At 43.3% G+C, this 21,936-nt stretch overlaps 1 protein-coding gene across 1 annotated transcript in view; it reads right to left on the minus strand.

Annotated features, from left to right (window-relative positions):
* ST8SIA4 (ST8 alpha-N-acetyl-neuraminide alpha-2,8-sialyltransferase 4) overlaps window positions 1-21,936 on the minus strand; it is a 116,882-nt gene that overhangs the window by 64,878 nt on the left and 30,068 nt on the right. Inside the window, exon 2 of the mRNA XM_075271951.1 lies at window positions 10,612-10,743. Within this exon, the coding sequence (XP_075128052.1) occupies window positions 10,612-10,743 (132 nt within the window). The remainder of the gene's footprint in view (window positions 1-10,611; window positions 10,744-21,936) is intronic.

The following is a 21,936-nucleotide window of genomic DNA, read 5'->3' on the forward strand; positions in this document are numbered from 1 at the left end:
TAAGGCCTCAGGGGCCGTATCCGCAGCACTAAAGCGCTGTGGGAAGAACCGCATTGCGCAAAGTGGGGATGGGATTCGCATGAATCCCATCCACTTTGCCTGCACTGTACAATGCCGCAATTTTTCCTGCAGCGTCTCCGGAGACAGGCAAAGTGCAGGCAAAGTGGATGCGAATCCCATCCCCACTTTGCGGAAAAGATTGCAGCGCGGACACGCTGCAATTTGCAAAGCCGTTGTGGCTTTGCAAATCGCAGCATGTCAATTATATCTACGGAAACGCCGGTGACTTTCCCGTAGATATAATGTTAAGAGAAAGTTCGCAGAGGAAAACTCTGAACTTTCTCTTAAAAGCGCTGCGGAAAGAACCGCAATGCGTTCACGCAGCGGTTCTTCCCGCAGCACTTTAGTGCTGCAGATGCAGCCTGTGGGGCCTTAGCTTTAGGCATGATTGTAGGATATGTTACAAACACCTAAAAGGTGTGGGTTCTGTTTATGGTCCAATGACCCCTGTTTGACAAATTCCCTTTAAATGGAGGAGGGAAGGAAGCCATTGTAGACACTCAAACACCTTTTCTAGCAACTTATTTCTCGGAGAACAACAGGATCAGACATGTTGAAATCCAGAATCCCAATGATTGTTACCCCTGACATCTGTCAGAAGGTCCCTATACATATTTGATGGACTGCTGTCCTGAACGAAATTGGCAGCATTGGCTTAGCTAAAGTGTATTGCCTGCTTACAAAACATTGTGTGTTCTACAAAGATTTTGAAAAGCAAGGTGCTACCTATTTTCTTTCTTAAGAGCAGAGTACAGCTTAAGAAAGATCCTCCTCGCAAATCAAGTCAGTTTTTCTGTTTTGCAAGTACCATACCTATTGCAATATTTTTGTACTGTATACCCCTTGCTGACTATTACTCAGTCTTTGCTCTACGTGCACAAGTGGGCTGAGATATTTAATTTCATCATCAACTAGTTCTTCAATCATCCCACATGATATGGCTCATTAGATTCTAAGCTTTATTCAGGCAGGAACCTCAATATCCAGCGCTTCTACCTCTCATGGATATGTGAATAACAAGGCTCAGAATATATGGGTAGCAGCCAAAATGTAACAACATTTACTAAAACCAAATATCTGCAAGCTTCCCGACCAAAAAGGAGGTTGTGAATCTTTCAGCCATAATAAGATTGTTGAGCAGGCCAATCATTTGTCACATTACAAAGTTTTGGCTGGAAGATTGGGACAAACGAAAGACAATGGAAATTAAATGGCAGATGCAGAAGAAGAATGTAAAAACAACAACAAATAACGCATTCTTCCGTCGTGTCTTTTACTTTTCTGCATGCAGGACTTTTTCTTCAGTAACAAAAGTAAACAAACATGACAGAAGAAAACGTCAGTTTGGGCAACACAGTGGCTCAGTGGTTAGCACTGCAACCTTGCAGCACTGGAGTCCTGGCTTCGAATCCTCCCAGGAACAACATCCGCAAGGAGTTTGTATGTTCTCCCCGTGTTTGCCTGGATTTCCCCCCATTCTATAAAGACATACTGATAGGAAAAAAAATGTATATTGTGATTCCTATGAGCAGCTTACAATCTGCATGAAAAAACAAACAAACCTTAGTCATGTTTGCGTTAGCGGCAGTGGAAACGGACACAGATGGAGGGAGCTTATTCTGTGTCTATTACTCTGCTACTGTTAGGTCAAGGCCCCATGGCGGAACGTTATAGAAAAAAATGCAGCATTTTACAGTCTATGAATCCTACCTACACCTTGCAAAAAATTATGTTGTGGTTTTGTAAATCTCAGCTTGTCAATTAGACCTATAGAAATGCTGGCAGTTTCCCTATAGGTGTAATTGAAACAAAAAGTCTGCAGAGGTAACCTCCTTGTGGCCTTACAGCAACAGACATTAATAATGGTAGTGTGAATGTAGCCTTACAATGTTGTAGGTCTTTACATTCAAGTCTTTTGTTTTCAATTGCAGAGGAGTAAAACTTAACGCGCAACCTTAGGGAGCCTTCACACGGAGTAACGCCGGGCTCAATGTGTGCTTTTTTTTTTACTGCCGTAGAAATGTGAGAGTAGCGTTTACGTCGCGTTTTTTTTACTATGAGCGTATACGCAGAGTTTTTTTGTGCTTATTTTGACGCTGAATCTGCCTCAAAATTAGCCTCCAAAAAAAGCCTCTCAATACAACTCTATTGAGAGGCTTTTTATGGAGGCTGATTTTGAGGCGGATTCAGCGTCAAAATAAGCACAAAAAAACTCTGTGTGCACTAACACTTAAAATATAGCCAAACAGATGTCTAGCTAGGTTCACAATAGCGTCAGTGTCCGACAGCTAGTGTCCGATGCTAATGTCCGCACAAGATTTTAGCATCAGACACTAGCTGTGTCCGTTACATTTTGCATTATTTTAAATGGGACATCATGTAGTGTCCTTTACTGTCCGTTTACAAAGATGTCCGATTTTTCAAGCGGACTGCTAAATCCTACATGTAAGATTTAGCTGTCTACTTGAAAAATCGGACACCGACGTGTGAACCCAGCCTTACAGTAAGTTACTAGCTGTCAGTTACCTAACTACTTTGATACACCTTTGGATGTCTCGGAAATTGGTGCACATTAAAATAGTTATACTAAATACTATAATAAAAAGACTAAAACACTGAACTAAGAGCAAAAACAGGAAGCTTTACTTCTGCAGATTGTGGCGCCATGTAAACATGATTGCAATAACTCAGGAAATGTTTATGTGAAATAAAAGTGAATTTCTACTGAAGCATCATTAAAGGGATTCTACCACTAAAACCTTTTTTTTTGTTGATAAGATGTCGAAATAGCCTTTAGAAAGGCTATTTGTCTCTTACCTTTAGATGAGGTCTCCACTGCGCCGTTCCTTAGAAATACCAGTTTTTACTGGTATGCAAATGAGTTTTCTCGCAGCCAGGGGGGCGGGCCCCAGTGCTCAAACAGTGATCAGGGCACCCCCACCACTGCCAGAGAAGTGTCTCCAGTGACGCCTCCTTCTTCGTCCGCAGCGTCATCTTCAACGTCTTCTTCAGGCGCAGGCTCGTAACTTCTAGGCCTCGGGCTTTGAGCAGAGAAGTCTGCGCAGGCGCACAGGCCACGGGAAAATAGCCGCTAACAATACTGTGCAAGCGGCCATTTTCCCGTGGCAGTCTGCTCTGTCCAAGGCCCGAGGCCTAGAAGTTACGAGCCTGCACCGGAAGAAGATGCTGAAGATGACGCTGCGGACGAAGGAGGAGGCGTTGCTGGAGACACTTCTCTGGCAGCGGTGCAAGAGAATTCATTTGCATACCGGTAAAAAACGGTATTTCTGAGGAACGGCGCAGCGGAGACCACAACTAAAGGTAAGATATGAATAGCCTTTCTAAAGGCTATTCCGACGTCTTATCCACAAAAAATAAGGTTTTAATGGTAGAATCCCTTTAAGATCAAATCATAAAGTTAGTTCTCAGGTGCCCGGCAGTATTCTACGGATCTATGTTGTACGTTTCTGTTATACAACACCCATAGCTTGTTTTGTTTTTCTGTCAATACACTTGTTCTCAATTTTTTCTTCACAAATTAATTGAGAATTTACAGAAATATATTTTACACTAGACCCTATATTCACTAAACACCAAAGTTGCAATAGGCATCTGATATGGTCCTGTAGGTGATCAGACTTAAAGGCACACAGGAACATGCACATGGCCATATTATATACATGCATCCTAACTCTCTGATACAATTAAAATTGGCAAGACATCTGTAAGTTTTGTAAAAAAAAAAAAAAAAAACACCCATAGTTTAAAGGTTATTACAAATCAAAAGACTTGTGGCAAGGGTCAATGACTAGACTAAGTACATGACATCAATATCCAATTGTGACGGACCAACCACTGTACAGACCATAAATGACAGTGATGCGGTTTATGGCAATCAACTTTTTCTAATTCTATATAATCCCTTTAACGGTCTTTATGAAACATGTGTAGACATTTTATTGTAGATTATGCCTCCATGTGACATACGCAGCACATCTCTATGCCATATTTGAATTTACTCATAATTTTTTCATAAAAAAAACTTAAGCAAAGAGTATAAGCCATGAACACTGCCCACCATAATAATCTGCTGATAATGAACTAAAAAATAGATGACACATCACTTCCTGGACCTATTTACTAGCCAGTCTATCATTGTATGTGGGTTGCACAACTCACGTCTCACAACTAAAAACCACACGGTACAAAACAAGCTGAGGAGATGCTTTCCCAAAGCCACAGGATGTCGTCCACAATGACTCTTCTTCAGAAGATGGTATGAAGGTCGCATGCTAAAAACAAAGGACGTGTTTGAAGAAAAACATTTCCTTGAGTTGTACATGTGCAGGTGTGCAAACCACTAGAAAACCACTAGTTCTTCCTACACACCGACTGCTGAACTGGATTATGTGACCAAAAGTACGTCTGAAGGCTTATTTATGTGGTTTTACAAAATCAATGAACGGGACAGGCTTTAATAGGCTAAATAGATAAAAGCAGACCCGGCAGTCTAAAGATGTGCCAAGTTGATCAAAATGAAGATGCACCAAATGTATTATCCAGCATACAACACTGACACTTTGCAGCAGCACCAGATGCCATAATGTAGGACACTATACCTCCCCACCAGCGCCCAGGGCTGTGGAGTCAGATGGTTAGAAGAAGGTCTGACTCTTCTATTTTTCGATACCTGCTCCAACTCAGACTCCTTCATGAATGGCCAACAGCCATGGTCAGTCAGAAGCAGTAAAGAGTGTCTAGTTCATTAAAAAGCTGGTGACTTAATTCCTATAAAAGTACAATAGCCAAAAGCTGTACATCTAATTATACATGCAATATTAATAATTATATATTAAAAATATTCATTATATTTTGAAGCTGGAGTCTTTTTTTCCCTCTGACTTCACAACTGTGGCCCAAATACAGCAACCGGCAGAAAATTCTTCTCACAATAGCCAACCATCACAGTGCAGCACCAAATCTCACCCAGGTACCGCCATAATAATACCACCTAGTAGCATTGCTCAACAACCTTTCCTTTTCCTAATGGCAGGCATGGTCCCCCCCACCCCTTTCCATCTCTGGCAGCAGCGTTCTTCAGAAAGAAAACGTTCCAAATGTGCTGAAGATCTTTCCTCAATTTCACAGAGACAGCGCTGATAAGGTAATTTTGGCATTATCACTGCATTTTGTGCTTTAGAGTCCCTGCTTTATGCTGAAGCTGATTTTGGCAGGAACCAGTGAAGCGCGCCTCAAAGTTTGAGAGACGCTTGGTTACACCATCTATTGGTTGGCTAACTTTGCACCCCAAAAATGATTTGCACAAAATAGCACGTCTAAGCCAGCTCCCTCTTTTATACCTCCTTTATGGGTGACCCACAGAAAAGTCTCAAATGATATCTGAATATGATCCCGCTGGATCATAAGTAACGACAATTGACTGTTGTATCAGAAACAGTGTAGACAATCATAAGTCTTAAAGGGGTTGTCCTATCTCAAGGATCCTAACTATACTGGTAGCTTGTGTAAATTGAAGCCTTTTTCTAAATATATTGCTTTAGAAATTCTGCTTTGTTTGCGTGGTATGTGACTTTATTCCTCCCATTGTTTACACTGTGTTGCTATAACCGGGGCCTGGGAGATAGGAAAAGTGATGTTACTTACTCAATGCAATGGCAGGACAGGCAGGACAATCTGTTCAGATAATTGCATTTTGCTGATAAAGGCAAGTCTGTTATCTCACTAAGTAAACACACAGATAACACGGAGTCTGTTCTGTGCAAGAATCTGCAGATTATCTGCAGAAGTGTTGTTTGTCCCGCTCAAAGGAGGGAGAAATACAAGGGAGAAGTAGACACTGCATAGAGCCTGGCTGAAATACTGAGATGGGTAAACCCCTTTAACAGTGCTATGTATATGAAAAGTATGTGACCGCTGAGGCCAATGATTGGCTACACCAGTCATGTGATGAATGGGACCTAATCACTTCTGCTCGCTACATCAGAGACCAAAAATGGCGGAGGTAAAGATGAGGCACATTCAAAGTGAAAGTTATGTTTAGCGTCATTTATTTTAACACTTTTCTGAAATTAGGTAAGTGGACTTGGACAATCCCTTCAATAAGGGTGGTGGCGACAACCCCTTCAATAAATATGGTGGGGAATAAGGAGATTCTTGTAGCTAAGGAATGTAAAACCACTGGATACTAGATAATAACTCTTACAAGATCCAGTTTCAATATTAGCTTGTAATATAGACTTGGAAATAAAAAGATAAGAACATATAATATTCTAATATTCGCTATTCTGTAATTTTACATTAAAAGTAACTGTAATCTGAGACACAAACTGAAAAATGGCTTACAGAAACTGCTAAAATGTTTATAGAGAGCATATCTAAAAAGTAAAATAAAACAAAAAAAAACCCAAAACCCAGCTAGTTAGAGATATTTCTGTTAGGCAGCAGCCCAGACTCCCCTGCCATTGCTCTTCCTGATATGCAGTGTTGCAATGTCCTGTGCTATATTTCTAAGTGGACTAACTAATAATAGAAACAGCAGGAGGCGGCCATCCGATGTGAAATAACCAGAGGTGGCAAGTTATTTGGAACTGTGGTTTAAACAAAAAGTCGGTAATGTAATGAACGACCAATATTAAAATCTAGGCTCTAGTAACAGCTTTCATGAAATAAGTCAGATCATATTCCACAGTTCCCTGTACCGAAAACTCTGATTTTTGCAACTCAAAATAGATTTGCGCAATGTCAATTGTGAAACTTGCAACGTGTCTGAAAACTGAAGTAGTCTGCTAAAAGTCTCACACTTCTAGAGCTGCAAAACTAATGATCTGAACCCTGTGTGAAAAAAAACAACAACCACAACCTCTCCCTCTAAAAGCTTTAGTGCAGTCACTGGTAAAAGTCTAGTTTATTCCATCTACTGGCAGGATGGCATGATTCACAATATTATTACCTCTGTATTGTATAGCTGCATACTTTTCAATAACTCAGTATTGAAGAACTAAAATATGCAGTAGTTGAAAGTCCACTACTAAAAGAAAGAAAAAGGAGAAGAGGAGAACACTAAGGCTCAGTTCTCACGGTGTAACGCGACGCTCATTTAGACACGTATACACGTGTCAGAGCGCGGCGCTTCAAAACAGATCCCATTGATTTCAATGGGTGCCGGCTTACGCGCGCTATACATTGAAATCAATGGGAGGCTTTGTAACCCATTGATTTCAATGTGTTACGCGCGCAAGCCGGCACCCATTGAAATCAATGGGATCTGTTTTGAAGCGCTGCGCTCTGACACAGGTATACGTGTCTAAACGAGTGGCGCATTACTCCGTGAGAACGGAGCCTAAGACAATATTCATACGTATACCCAAGCCTCAGTTGTAGAATCTGTTGCAATATCCCCCGAAAACAGGCAGAGGAAAATGTCCTGTAAGGAAGACTTAAAGGGATCCTCATCAACTCAAGTTTTTTGTCCCCACCACGTAGGAATAGCCTTAAGAAAGGCTATTCTTCTCCTACCTTTAGATGTCTTCTCCGCGCCGCCGTACTGTAGAAATCCTGGTTTTTGTTGGTATGCAAATGAGTTATTTCGCAGCACTGGAGGCGGGCCCCAGCGCTCAAACAGCACTGGGGGCATCTCCAATACTGTGAGAGAACTCTCCAGTGCCGCCTCCATCTTCTTCAGGAACGGGCTCTCTTTGCGTCTTCTTCCGACGGTGGCTTCAAACTTCTAGACTGCGCATGCCCGCCGGCGACAAGAAAATATCCGCTTACACAGTATTGTGGCAATTTTCTTGTGGGCGGCGGGCATGCGCAGTCGGCTATTCCCTAGTCCCTAGGCCCGAGGCATAGAAGTTTGAACACACCACCAGAAGAAGACACGAAGAGAGTCCGTTCCTGTAGAAGATGGAGGCGGTGCTGGAGATAACTCATTTGCATACCGACGAAAACCAGGATTTCTACGGAACGGCGGTGTGGAGAAGACATCTAAAGGTAGGAGAACAGCCTTTCTTAAGGCTATTCCTACATGGTAGGCAGAAAAAATTGTGTTTTAATAATAGGATCCCTTTAATTTCGATCAACAACCAACAGAGCCCATTATAGTCAATGAGTGCCGCCAGGATCTGTACATTACCGCTGTTTTATCGGTAACGCTAGTGTGAATCTAGCATAAGATTGACTTTTTTTTAATGACAACCTTGAATCATGATTTTTCGTTAAACATCATAGACCAAACATTATAAACATCACTTTAAAATAGAGTTATGAGATGAGTAAGAGGGCCCAGATTATGTCTATGATGTTATCAAAAAGGAGTCCCTAAGACTAATCACCACTGTGTTACAGAGCACATTACAGTGATTTACTTACATACATAGCAAAAGGTATGTTACTTTTGCAGATTTGGAGAAATAAAACTTTGAAGTCTTGTATAAATGAGGAAGATGGTGTACTAGAGATGGGCCAAGGGAGCCAGGCTCTCACTGCACAGGGTGGTGTAGACAGTAGATTGTAGGGGTCTGAATGGCAAGAGCAGTGTTCCGAGCAGCTGAAGTCCCGCCCCCATTGAACCAACTGCCTCCTTTGCATAAGACTTTAAAGTTCTTCAAATCTACAAAAATAATATCTATAACAAAGGTATTTCATTTCTCACCATCATGTGCTCCGTAGCAAGGTGGAGACAGTTGAATATCCATGGGAAGGTAGTAGACTCCCTTTATAATAGTCTCATTTTTATGTTGCTTTATTTTCTATGTTCGCATTTGCTCCCCCACTTCTATTGTTCTGCCCTGTTAAAGGAGCAGAGCAATAGACATAGTGGAAGTACGAGATTTTCAAAATGACAGACACCAACGGAGCCCAAAAGTTCCCATCAACTATAATGGGTTCTGCTGGGCTTTCAGCACGTAGGAACTTTTCGTCTCCAGATTTTCTGAAACAGTTATAACTTATTCTAACATATTTCCTATCAGTTAATAGCAAAATTAGATTTTTTTATTGTATGAAACTGCAATATTTTACAGTTATGGTGAGGACACGACTCCTGAACATGCCTATCACACACTATAGTACCGATGTAGCAAAGTTTACACTGACGCTGACAAAATATCTCATTGTAGCGAATTATCATACTACCACCCCAAAAATCACTTAAGGGTCTGCTAAACCCCTATTACACTGGGAAGGTGTTAATGATGTAAAAATACTTAAAGGGGTATTCCCATCTGAAGGATCCTATCTATACTACTAAGTTAAGTAAATTAAAGACTTTTTCTAATTATATTGCTTTTTCAATGCTGCTTTATTTTCCTGCTATACGAAATTATTTCTCCCACAACGCTGGACCAGTATGATAGGACAAGTGATGTCACTCACTGCTCTCACTGTTATCTACAACTTTGTCGGCAGGACAATCAGCTCAGCTAATTGCAGTTTGCCGATAAAGCCCTATCTGTTATCTCTCTATGTAAACACACAGAAAACACTGAGTCCATTCTCTACAAACACATGCATATTATCTGATCTGTATTTATATCAGATTTCTAGTAATCATAAGTATTGTGATACTTCATAGGGCTAGTTCACACGGGGTTCCGTGTGAACACATTCTGTCACGGCTTTCCGCTCCGGGTTAGGCCCAAATGAATGGGCCTAGTCCAGAGGGTGCTGTCGCGAAGTGGATGCCGTGGCTGAATCAGCTGCGGAATCCCCCTGAAGAAAGGGCAGCTCGCTTCTTCTTTGTGCGAGCGGGAGTAAATCACTAGCGGAAAAAAAACCACTGGTGGTCTACATAGACCACTATTGTGAGGGGGCGGATTTTGAGGCGGATTCCGTGTCAAAATCCGCTCCCTCTTGCCCTGTGTGAACTAGCCCACAGTGTCCTGTTCGGCAAGCTGGGAGGGGGATACAGAAAGTGAGAAGAAGAGACAGCAGGCTGAAACAAGGAGATGGGGAAACCCCTTTAAGGCTAAGGCCCTATGTTGCAGAAAATCAGCTTTTTTTTGTTGTGTTTTTTTGAGCCAAAGTCAAGAATGGCTACAAAAGAAATGGGGAATATATGGGAAGCTTTTATACTTCTACCTTCTGCTCTATTTACTCCTGGCTTTGGCTCAAAAAACTGCACTAAAATCTGAAACAAAAAAAAGCAGCATTTCCACAACGTGGGGCTTTAGCCTTAGGCTAAGGCCCCATGGGACGTCCCGCAGCAGAAGTGCTGCAGAAAAAAAAACGCGGCGGCAACGTATCGTCATGCTTCCTGCAGTGCTTTAACCAGAAAGTTTGTGGAGATTTCCTCTGCGGACTTTCTTTTACAATTATACCTATAGGGAAACCCCCGGCATTTTCGTAGGTATAAATGACATGCTGCGATTTCCATAACCGCACCGTTTTTGGAAATCGGGGTGTGTCCACCTGGCAGTTTTTACTGCAAAGTGGGCATGCTCCACTAATGCAAGTATCAACAGTGGCAGTCACTTACACCATTACAGTATGTATACCTTTACTCATTGTAAGTTTACAGTTCAGGTCACTAACCTTATTTCCAAAGCCAATGAAGAATTGATCTTCCAGCCTGCTTCTGCATGGTTAAAGACCACTGACCCTTCTTTTCTTAAGATTTTATCGGAGCTATTCACCATCAGTCTACTCAATGTGAGCTCGCCATCCCTGAAATGTAACAAAGCGCTAATTAGCTTCATAATCAATGAATATTTTTTATGCATGACACACCGAAACAAAGGTAGCTTTATAACATCAATAAATGAAAGATTTTGGCTCAAGTTAGTTTTAAACAAAGAGGTTTGGAATGAAAATTATCTTTGTTTAAATGATCAGTAAGTTTTTAACAAACTTCAATTAAATTAATACTACAAGCAAACAATAGATTAAAGAAAAACAACAACTTTTCTCTTTACTTTTCTGTTCATCTTCGCTTCGTAAACTCTTCACCCACTGTGAAATCTTTTGAAGCAATCTTGGTCTCCCAAGAGAGACTTCTAGTTCACTGTATCAAATTATCACCGCTCATAAAACTCTATTAACCCCTTCCCGCCGATGGCATTTTTTGATTTTCGTTTTTAGTTTTTGACTCCCCTCCTTCTAAACCCCATAACTTTTTTATTTCTCCGCTCCCAGAGCCATATGACGTATTAATTTTTGCGGGGCAAATTTTTCTTCATGATGCCACCATGAATTATTCTATATAATGTACTGGGAAGCAGGAAAAAAATTCAGAATGGGGTGGATTTGAAGAAAAAATGCATTTCTGCGACTTTCTTACAGGCTTTGGTTTTACGGTGTTCACTGTGCAGCCAAAATGACATGTCCCCTGTATTCTGTGTTTCAGTACGGTTCCAGGGATACCAAATTTATATGGTTTTATTTACATTTTGACCCCTTAAAAAAAATCCAAAACTGTGTTAAAAAATTTTTTTTCTAAAAGTCGCCATATTCCGACGGCCGTAACTTTTTTATACGTAAGTGTACGGGGATGCATAGGGCGTCTTTTTTTGCGGGGCCGGGTGTACTTTTTAGTTCTACCATTTTCGGGAAATGCTATTGCTTTGATCACTTTTTATTCAAATTTTTATCAGAATCAAAACAGTGAAAAAACGGCGGTTTGACACTTTTGACTATTTTTCCCGCTACGACGTTTACCGAATAGGAAAAATATTTCTATAGATTTGTAGAGCAGGCGATTTTGGACGCGGCGATAACTAACATGTATATGTTTCACAGTTTTTAACTACTTTTATATGTGTTCTAGGGAAAGGGGGTGATTTGAACTTTTAATACTTTTTATATTTTTTTTTAACTTTTTTTTAAAAAAATTTTTTGCATTTATTAGACCCCCTAGGGGTGTTGAACCTCAGGGGGACTGATCAGTAATGCAATGCATTACAATGCTAATGCATTGCAATGCATTGCAAAAAATCATCCTCTCTTTTGCAGGCTGCATAGACCAGCCTGCAAAAGAGAGAATTTGCAGACAGGCTCCCGGCTGTCATGGCAACGTGACGTCGGCCCTGGAGCATGCTCCAGGAGCCGGCGATCACCGGCAAAATGGAGGCGCCCATGCGCCGCCGGGAAAATGGCGCCTCCGGCGCCTTTGACCGCGGCGCCGGAGGGGTTAATGCCTCCGATCGGTCCAGGGACCGATCAGAGGCATTAGAGCCGGTTGTCTACTGCTTAAAGCAGTAGACACCCGGCGGCTATGGCGGCCGCCCGGCTCCCGGGAGGTCGCCATAGTTACAGACCCGACATGCGCCGTACTATTACGGCGCATGTCGGGAAGGGGTTAAGACAAAAGAGGGTAGGTGAAGCAGAGTGAGAAAATAGGAAAGAGATTCACAGATACATGGTGTTGCAGCTAATCGTATGTTTTCTATCTCTTCCCAAGTGCTTTATTCTTTACTATAGTGTTCTTTGTGCAGCAATCACGAATTGGCATAAACTTTAGCTATTACTCACAGCAATTTTCTGGTAGGAGTTATAGTAATTTTGCGTTCAGACTACTGTTGGTGTCCACTCAGCAGTGTCCGTGGTTATTGTCAGTACAAGATTTTAGCAACGGACACTAGCTGATCCATTTGCAATTTCCATTAATTTCAATGGGATATTATCTTGTGTCCTTTAGTGTCCATTTGTGCCCTTTAAACGGACACCTTCTGAACGGAATCCGATGGCAGTGTGAACCCTACCTAAGCCATTCCTGCCCTGACCCACTTTGGTTTTCACCCCTCTTCACCCAGTTTCACATAAAGCGGCAAGCTGAGCACAGGAACAGGGAAGTAGCACATCATTGTAGAAATCAGGTCCATGTGCCAAAGATGCGCCATAACTATTCACATTTATGCCAGCTTTTTGGCATAGCGTCTAAGTCTTTACTGTAATGTCTGGAATTCCTGTTTACTAGAATTAGAAAAAAAATATTAGAAACAGTGCCACTTCTGGATATGGGCAGTGTCTGGTACTACAGCTCATCTTCGTTCCAGTTAGTGGAACTGACCATGGCATAGTTTGTGGGAGAAAACAGACCCCTTTCCTTATAAATACAATGTATTTGAGATTTGTATTGAACATATTAACATCCAGCTGCTACATTAGTAAGTTTCCTACCACCATTTGGTTTCAGAGGATTCACATCACATCCGTCAACTACTGTGTTGTACTTGGACAGAGTGTGACTTGGGAGGTCTGCCTACAGACAGCTGTGACTCAGGCAGAGGGTAAAAATGTCATTTGCAGTCACAGAGGTGTTGTTGGATAAATCTGGCAGGCTGATTTGCATAGTCATATTAAGATGATTATCTGTTCATTGCTTCATTGGTTTGTGGCCACAAATGTACGTTTCTGCTTCTATGAAACACCTTTATTGTTTGGGAAGGCAATTTAAACCTAACAGACTCCCTCTAAATATTTCTGATCATAAATGGTCATTTTAATCATTTTTTGTTTACTGGGGTATTGGCCTGTATTAGCGCTCAAACTTGTCATCTACTGTTATACCCCATCCATGCTAAGGACAAGTCGTGCATTCAGACAATTTCTGACTATTGTCAGGGCACCAGCGTTGTATTCAGCTGCAATCTGCTCGTCATATATTTTTCTCTGACCCCTTTCATCGAAAGGTTGTTTACATTTACAGGATCCCCTTTTGCAGGAGGTTTTCCCTCAGTCACACCATTCTCAGTATACACTAGACAACATTGCATGAGAAAATACCACAAGGTTTCAGTTCTTCAGATACCTGCCCTAAAAAATCTAGAACCAATGACAATCATGATGAGCCTGGGCCACAAAACACAGTTTTGGTCCCACCTTAAAGGGATTCTACCATTAAAAAACTATTTTTTCTAGGTAACACGTCGGAATAGCCTTTAGAAAGGCTATTCGTCTACTACCTTTGGAAGTGATCTCCGCCGTGCCGTTCGTTCGAAATACCGGTTTGTACCGGTATGCTAATTAGTTCACTCGCAGCGATGGGGGCCCCCCCCCACTGCTGCTCGAAAACCAACTGCAGCGCCGCCTCTATGTTCTTCTGTATCCTCCCCTTCCTTCTTCAGCTTGATGTCGGACGCCTGTGCAGTACGCTCTGTTCGGTGAACTTTGCCGAACGTACTGCGCATGCCCGCGGCCATAGTGCCGACACCGCAATTTCGCGCATGCGCAGTACGTTCCTCGAAGTCTTCGCCGAACAGAGTGTACTGCGCAGGCGTCCAACATCAAGCTGAAGAAAGAAGGGGAGGATACAGAAGAACATAGAGGCGGCGCTGCAGTCGGTTTTCGAGCAGCAATGGGGATGCCCCCATCGCATCTCCTGTGCTGGGGGACGCCCCCATCGCTGCAAGAGAACTAATTAGCATACCGGTACAAACCAGTATTTCGAACGAACGGCGTGGCGGAGAGCACTTCCAAAGGTAGTAGACGAATAGCCTTTGTAAAGGCTATTCCGACGTGTTACCTAGAAAAAATAGTTTTTTAATGGTCAAATCCCTGTCCCCCAACATAGATCCGTAATAATACACGGTCATGTGTACAGGACACAGTTAGCACAGTGAAAGCACAGGGTTGTATGCACAAGGGCTAAATAGTGGCTTAACTACCGTTGTAGCGGCTGTTACGGAGCCTATGACCTGAAGGCCATTACCTAAAGAGCCCAATTTACTTACCAATCCCTACTTCAGTCCACGGTCACCTCTCCTTCAGCCCTGCAGGGGAACATTGTCAAAACGTCACTGCCAGTGACATGACATGAGACACACGGGGTCCCCTGGGGGGACTGAAGGGGAAGTCGAGGTGGCTGTGGCAGGAGAGGGGATCGTTTAGTAAAGCCGCAGTAAGAGTAAGTTGGGCAAACCTCAGTCCCCAGAGTATAATGAGAAGAGGGCCAGGGGGGGGTGATTAAACATGAGTGTTACTTACCTCTCCAGGGCTCGGGTCCTGGTCTTTGGGCCTATTCACTGATGTCAAAGATGTCATGTGGGTCAGGCTGGCATCATGATGTATAATGCGTTCGGCCTAAGGGCAATTTCACTGCAGTAGCACAGACCAAACATTTTTTCATCATGTCTACAGGTAATTGAGTTTTCCCTATGTTGAGACAGTGGTGACTTTTACATCTCATTGTCACTACATACACCTGTATACCCTTTTATGACTGCTATTTATATTTATACTTTCACAATGTTTGCACATTGAGCTATATTATAGCTCTTGTATGCTGTACATTATTTATGATCTCTATCACTTATATATAGACTTTGCAGTGACATTCATATGCATGGTGCATTTCAAGGGGTTATATTCAAGGGGTTATATTTAATGTGTATATTATCACTACTATTTTTGTGTAGTGTAGCATTGGTCTACCAATATATATAATCTTTCTGGCATTACATAGGATTATTCAATTGTTCCTGTGGTTCAATCCCTATATTGTATGTTTATGAATGAGGGGGAAGCTATTACTGCTTACATTTTCATTATATTGATACATGACTCAGGGCATACATTTATTGCCCTGTCTCTTATCCCTCTTTCCAATATAATTTTTCTTACTTTTGAAGTGTTTGGTCTGTTTGCTACTTTGGTCTTCATCTGTGTATTCACTAGTGTTCCATCTATTCTGCTGATCACATATGTATGTATATATATATATATATATATATATATATATATATATATATTTTAATATGTAACTTTTGAATAATAAAATATATTGATATTTTTATATATATATTGACTACTTGTATTTTTGTATGCGGCCTTTTCTGTCTAGTTGGTTTTGCCATATGTTGGCTTGCTGTTTTGTATTGAGGAAACTTTTGTAATAATGATGCCGACGTAACCTACGTCTGTGATATCATTGAAAAGAGGCCCAAAAACCCATGCCAGAGCTAAGGAGAGGTAATTAACATTGGTTTTTATGTTTAAACACCTCCCCTGGACCTTTGTTTATTATCCTCCAAGGTCTGAAGTGTTCCCCCAGAAAATTTCGGTTTGAACCCAAAATTTTCTCAAAATTTGCAAAAAACACCACTATGAGACAGTACTGTGTGAAAGGGCCACTATGAGACATTATTAGGTGTATAAAAGGGGCACTATAACGTGTGAGGACCATGAATGGAAGCATTATGCTGGCTTGTTACTCCCCTATACCACACAGAATACACATTGAATGACTTTCAAATAAAATAAAAAAGGTATCACAGAATAAGTAAAAGGACTTTTTGAAAGAAAAAAAGTTATAGAAATAAATTTTACAAGGAAATGCATTTGTAGCTTCATCCTGATGGCCCTTTTACTGTTATTGATAGAAGCTTCTTCATCAGCTCCCATCATTTCTTATTATTGGTGCACAAGATTCACATAAAGTATGATTCAATATGTGAACATAAATTACTAATGTGGATTTCAGCACACCAATAAAAGCACATAATTGCAGCGGCTGAGCAATTTCCCTGTCAGGAACAGGAAAAAAAAACAAAAAACACAGATATGGACTTTTAGTTTTTAAGACGTATCAAGTAACCAACAGAATTCTGGCACAGGTAACAAAGTATCCTTCCCTAAACAGCAAGGTCTTTGTATCAGTATGTATGAAAATCAAAAGCTGGAAATTCATTACCCCTTTGTTAGTAACTAGAGATGAGCGAGTAGTATTCGATCGAGTAGGTATTCGATCGAATATTATGGTATGCAAAATATTCGTACTCGATCGAATACTACTAGCTATTCGCAGTAAATATTCGATTCAGAGCCAGCGTTGATTGGCCGAATGCTATACAGTGTATAGCATCGGCCAATCAACGCTGGTTCTGCAGCAGGCTCGTCCTTGCTAGTCGGGAGAGCTGGCAGCTTGCTGTTACGAGCGAGCTTACTTTTTCTCATAGGAATGAATAGACCAGCGTTGATTGGCCCGTGTACAGCATTCGGCCAATCAACGCTGGTCCTGCCGGAGGCTCGTCTGTGAGGAGGCGGAGTGTAAAATCAGACCACAATGGAGACTGCTGTGGTCCGATCTTAGACTCCGCCTCCTCACAGACGAGTCTCCGGCAGGACCAGCGTTGATTGGCCAAATGATGTACACTGGCCAATCAACACTGGTCAATTCATTCCTATGAGAAAGAGAGTCAGCTCCCTCATAACAGCAAGCTGCCAGCTCTCCTGACTAGCAAGGACGAGCCTGCTGCAGAACCATCTCGTCTCGTCTTTGCTAGTCAGGAGAGCTGGCAGCTTGCTGTTACTCGGGAGCTTACTTTTTATCAGCGCAACTGCAAGCGCTGTGCAGTTAAAGCGCACGGACCCCATAGACTATAATGGGTTCCGTGCGCTTTAACTGCACAGCACTCCTCCTAAACACTCTCCTTCTGCTATTCGTGGACTTGGCGACTCTCCTTTAGTCAAATAGTGGTTTCCCCTGAAAAGAGCATTTTTTCCCATAGACTAAAATGGGATTCGATATTCGATAGAGTAGTCGAATATTGAGGCTCTACTTGAAACGAATATCAAATCTTGAATATTTCACTGTTCGCTCATCTCTATTAGTAACCATAAGCATAAGTAACTTTCAGTGAAAATCCTATTTTTCTACCAGAAAACTGAGTTTATGGTCCCTTTTGTCCAGACCCAATAGGATCTACACAACCTCACAATAGTGTCTTGTTTGGTCACAGGAACAAAGTTCTAAAATACAAATACCAGACATAAAATGAGATGACAAACATGACTTGGGATACATTTTGCAAATTATTTACACACATAAAAAAAAATCAAAAAAAAATCTACCTATCTATCTGAGTGTGTGTATCTATCTATCTATCTATACATATATATATATATATATATATATATATATATATATATATGTTAGAACTAGAGATGAGCGAACACTAAAATGTTCGAGGTTCGAAATTCGATTCGAACAGCCGCTCAATGTTCGTGTGTTCGAACGGGTTTCGAACCCCATTATAGTCTATGGGGAACAGATACTCGTTAAGGGGGAAACCCAAATCCGTGTCTGGAGGGTCACCAAGTCCACTAAGACAACCCAGGAAATGATGCCAACACCTCTGGAATGACACTGGGACAGCAGGGGAAGCATGTCTGGGGGCATCTAACACACCAAAGACCCTCTATTACCCCAACATCACAGCCTAACAACTACACACTTTACACACTCAATACCACCTCTCTGACAGTAGGAAAACACCTTGAAACATGTGTATTTGGCACTTGCAGTGAGGAGAGCTTGTCACCAGCAGTGAATTTGGCCCTTGTAGTAAGTTGAGGTTGGCACCAACATTTGTTTTGAAAATCAGGGTGGATTGAGCCTCTAACCAGCAGAGTTTGGGCAAATTCATGGTGGAGGGAGCCTCTAAAAACCCCCGTTTGGACCAATTCATGGTGGAGGGAGCCTCTAAACAGCCCAGTTTGGGCAAATTCATGGTGGAGGGAGCCTCTAACCAGCCCAGTTTGGACCAATTCATGGTGGAGGGAGCCTCTAAAAACCCCAGTTTGGACCAATTCATGGTGGAGGGAGCCTCTAAAAACCCCCAGTTTGGACCAATTCATGGTGGAGGGAGCCTCTAAAAACCCCAGTTTGGACCAATTCATGGTGGAGGGAGCCTCTAAAAACCCCAGTTTGGACCAATTCATGGTGGAGGGAGCCTCTAAACAGCTCAGTTTGGGCAAATTCATGGTGGAGGGAGCCTCTAAAAACCCCAGTTTGGACCAATTCATGGTGGAGGGAGCCTCTAAAAACCCCAGTTTGGACCAATTCATGGTGGAGGGAGCCTCTAAAAACCCCAGTTTGGACCAATTCATGGTGGAGGGAGCCTCTAAACAGCCCAGTTTGGGCAAATTCATGGTGGAGGGAGCCTCTAAAAACCCCCAGTTTGGACCAATTCATGGTGGAGGGAGCCTCTAAAACCCCCAGTTTGGACCAATTCATGGTGGAGGGAGCCTCTAAACAGCCCAGTTTGGGCAAATTCATGGTGGAGGGAGCCTCTAAACAGCCCAGTTTGGGCAAATTCATGGTGGAGGGAGCCTCTAAAAACCCCAGTTTGGACCAATTCATGGTGGAGGGAGCCTCTAAAAACCCCAGTTTGGACCAATTCATGGTGGAGGGAGCCTCTAAAAACCCCAGTTTGGACCAATTCATGATGGAGGGAGCCTCTAAACAGCCCAGTTTGGGCAAATTCATGGTGGAGGGAGCCTCTAAACAGCCCAGTTTGGACCAATTCATGGTGGAGGGAGCCTCTAAAAACCCCAGTTTGGACCAATTCATGGTGGAGGGAGCCTCTAAACAGCCCAGTTTGGACCAATTCATGGTGGAGGGAGCCTCTAAAAACCCCAGTTTGGACCAATTCATGGTGGAGGGAGCCTCTAAAAACCCCAGTTTGGACCAATTCATGGTGGAGGGAGCCTCTAAAAACCCCAGTTTGGACCAATTCATGGTGGAGGGAGCCTCTAAAAACCCCAGTTTGGACCAATTCATGGTGGAGGGAGCCTCTAAAACCCCCAGTTTGGACCAATTCATGGTGGAGGGAGCCTCTAAACAGCCCAGTTTGGACCAATTCATGGTGGAGGGAGCCTCTAAAAACCCCAGTTTGGACCAATTCATGGTGGAGGGAGCCTCTAAACAGCCCAGTTTGGACCAATTCATGGTGGAGGGAGCCTCTAAAAACCCCAGTTTGGACCAATTCATGGTGGAGGGAGCCTCTAAACAGCCCAGTTTGGACCAATTCATGGTGGAGGGAGCCTCTAAACAGCCCAGTTTGGACCAATTCATGGTGGAGGGAGCCTCTAAAAACCCCAGTTTGGACCAATTCATGATGGAGGGAGCCTCTAAACAGCCCAGTTTGGACCAATTCATGGTGGAGGGAGCCTCTAAAAACCCCAGTTTGGACCAATTCATGGTGGAGGGAGCCTCTAAAAACCCCAGTTTGGACCAATTCATGATGGAGGGAGCCTCTAAACAGCCCAGTTTGGACCAATTCATGGTGGAGAGAGCCTCTAAAAACCCCAGTTTGGACCAATTCATGGTGGAGGGAGCCTCTAAACAGCCCAGTTTGGACCAATTCATGGTGGAGGGAGCCTCTAAAAACCCCAGTTTGGACCAATTCATGGTGGAGGGAGCCGCTAAACAGCCCAGTTTGGACCAATTCATGGTGGAGGGAGCCTCTAACCAGCAGAGTTGGTGGAAATCAGGGTGGAGGGAGCCTCTAACCAGCAGAGTTGTGGGAAAGCAGGGTGGAGGGAGCCTCTAACCAGCAGAGTTGGGGGAAATCAGGGTGGAGGGAGCCTAGTATTAGCAGAATTGTGCAACGCTTATGGTGGATGAGTATGAGGATGCGGAGGAATTGGAGAGGTTGAGTACAGACATGGAGTTTCATGTTGGGGTGCTTTACACAGGTGGGCCCAAAAATGAAGGCTCTATCCAGTGGTGGTTCATTTTTATCAAAGTGAGCCGGTCGGCACTCTCAGCTGACAGACGGGTGCGCTTGTCAGTGATGATGCCACCGTCTGCACTGAACACCCTCTCAGATAGGACGCTGGCGGCAGGACAGGACAGCACCTCCAAGGCATATAGGGCAAGTTCAAGCCACAGGTCCAACTTCGACACCCAATACGTGTAGGGCGCAGAGGGGTCGGAGAGGACAGGGCTGTGGTCGGAAAGGTATTCCCGCAACATGCGCCTATACTTCTCACGCCTGGTGACACTAGGACCCTCCGTGGTGGCACTTTGGCGAGGGGGTGCCATCAAGGTGTCCCAGACCTTAGACAGTGTGCCCCTCGTTTGTGTGGACCGGTGAGAACTTGGTTGCCTACTGGAGGAACTGCCCTCCCTGCCGCCAACGTCACATGCTGGAAACATCTCCATCATATTCTGCACCAATTGCCTGTGGCAAGCATTGATGCGATTGGCCCTCCCCTCTACTGGAATAAAAGACGAGATGTTGTTTTTATACCGGGGGTCAAGGATAGCAAAGATCCAGTACTGGTTGTCCTCCATGATTTTGACAATACGCTTGTCGGTTGTAAAGCACCCCAACATGAACTCAGCCATGTCTGCCACAGTGTTAGTTGGTATGACTCCTCTGGCCCCACCGGAAAGTTCAATCTCCATTTCCTCCTCATCCTCCATGTCTACCCATCCGCGCTGCAACAATGGGACGATTCGAAGTTGCCCGGAAGCCTCCTGTATCACCATCACATCATCGGACAACTCTTCTTCCTCCTCCTCCTCCTCCTCCTCCTCCTCCTCCTCCATTAAACGCAGTGAAGCGGACAGATGTGTGGACCTACTCTCCAGCTGTTATGGATCGGATGCTATCCCTAACTCCTCTGTGTGATCTGAGTTATCCCTGATGTCAATCAGGGATTCTCTCAGAACACACAAGAGCGGGATTGTAAGGCTCACCATCGCATCCTCAGAGCTCACCCTCCTTGTGGACTCCTCAAAGACCCGTAGGATGTCACAAAGGTCTCTCATCCATGGCCACTCATGGATGTGAAACTGAGGCAGCTGACTTTGTGGCACCCTAGGGTTTTGTAGCTGGTATTCCATCAAAGGTCTCTGCTGCTCAACCACTCTATTCAACATCTGAAACGTTGAGTTCCAGCGTGTGGGGACGTCGCACAAAAGCCGGTGTTGTGGCACATGCAGGCGTTGCTGGAGAGATTTTAAGCTAGCAGCGGCTACTGTCGACTTGCGAAAGTGGGCGCACATGCGCCGCACTTTCACCAGTAGCTCTGGAACATTGGGGTAGCTCTTTAGGAAACGTTGCACCACTAGGTTGAAGACGTGGGCCAGGCATGGAACATGTTGGAGTCCGGCAAGCTCCAGAGCTGCTA

Source organism: Leptodactylus fuscus, chromosome 1, assembly GCF_031893055.1.
Source record: "Leptodactylus fuscus isolate aLepFus1 chromosome 1, aLepFus1.hap2, whole genome shotgun sequence".
Lineage (NCBI taxonomy): Eukaryota > Metazoa > Chordata > Amphibia > Anura > Leptodactylidae > Leptodactylus > Leptodactylus fuscus.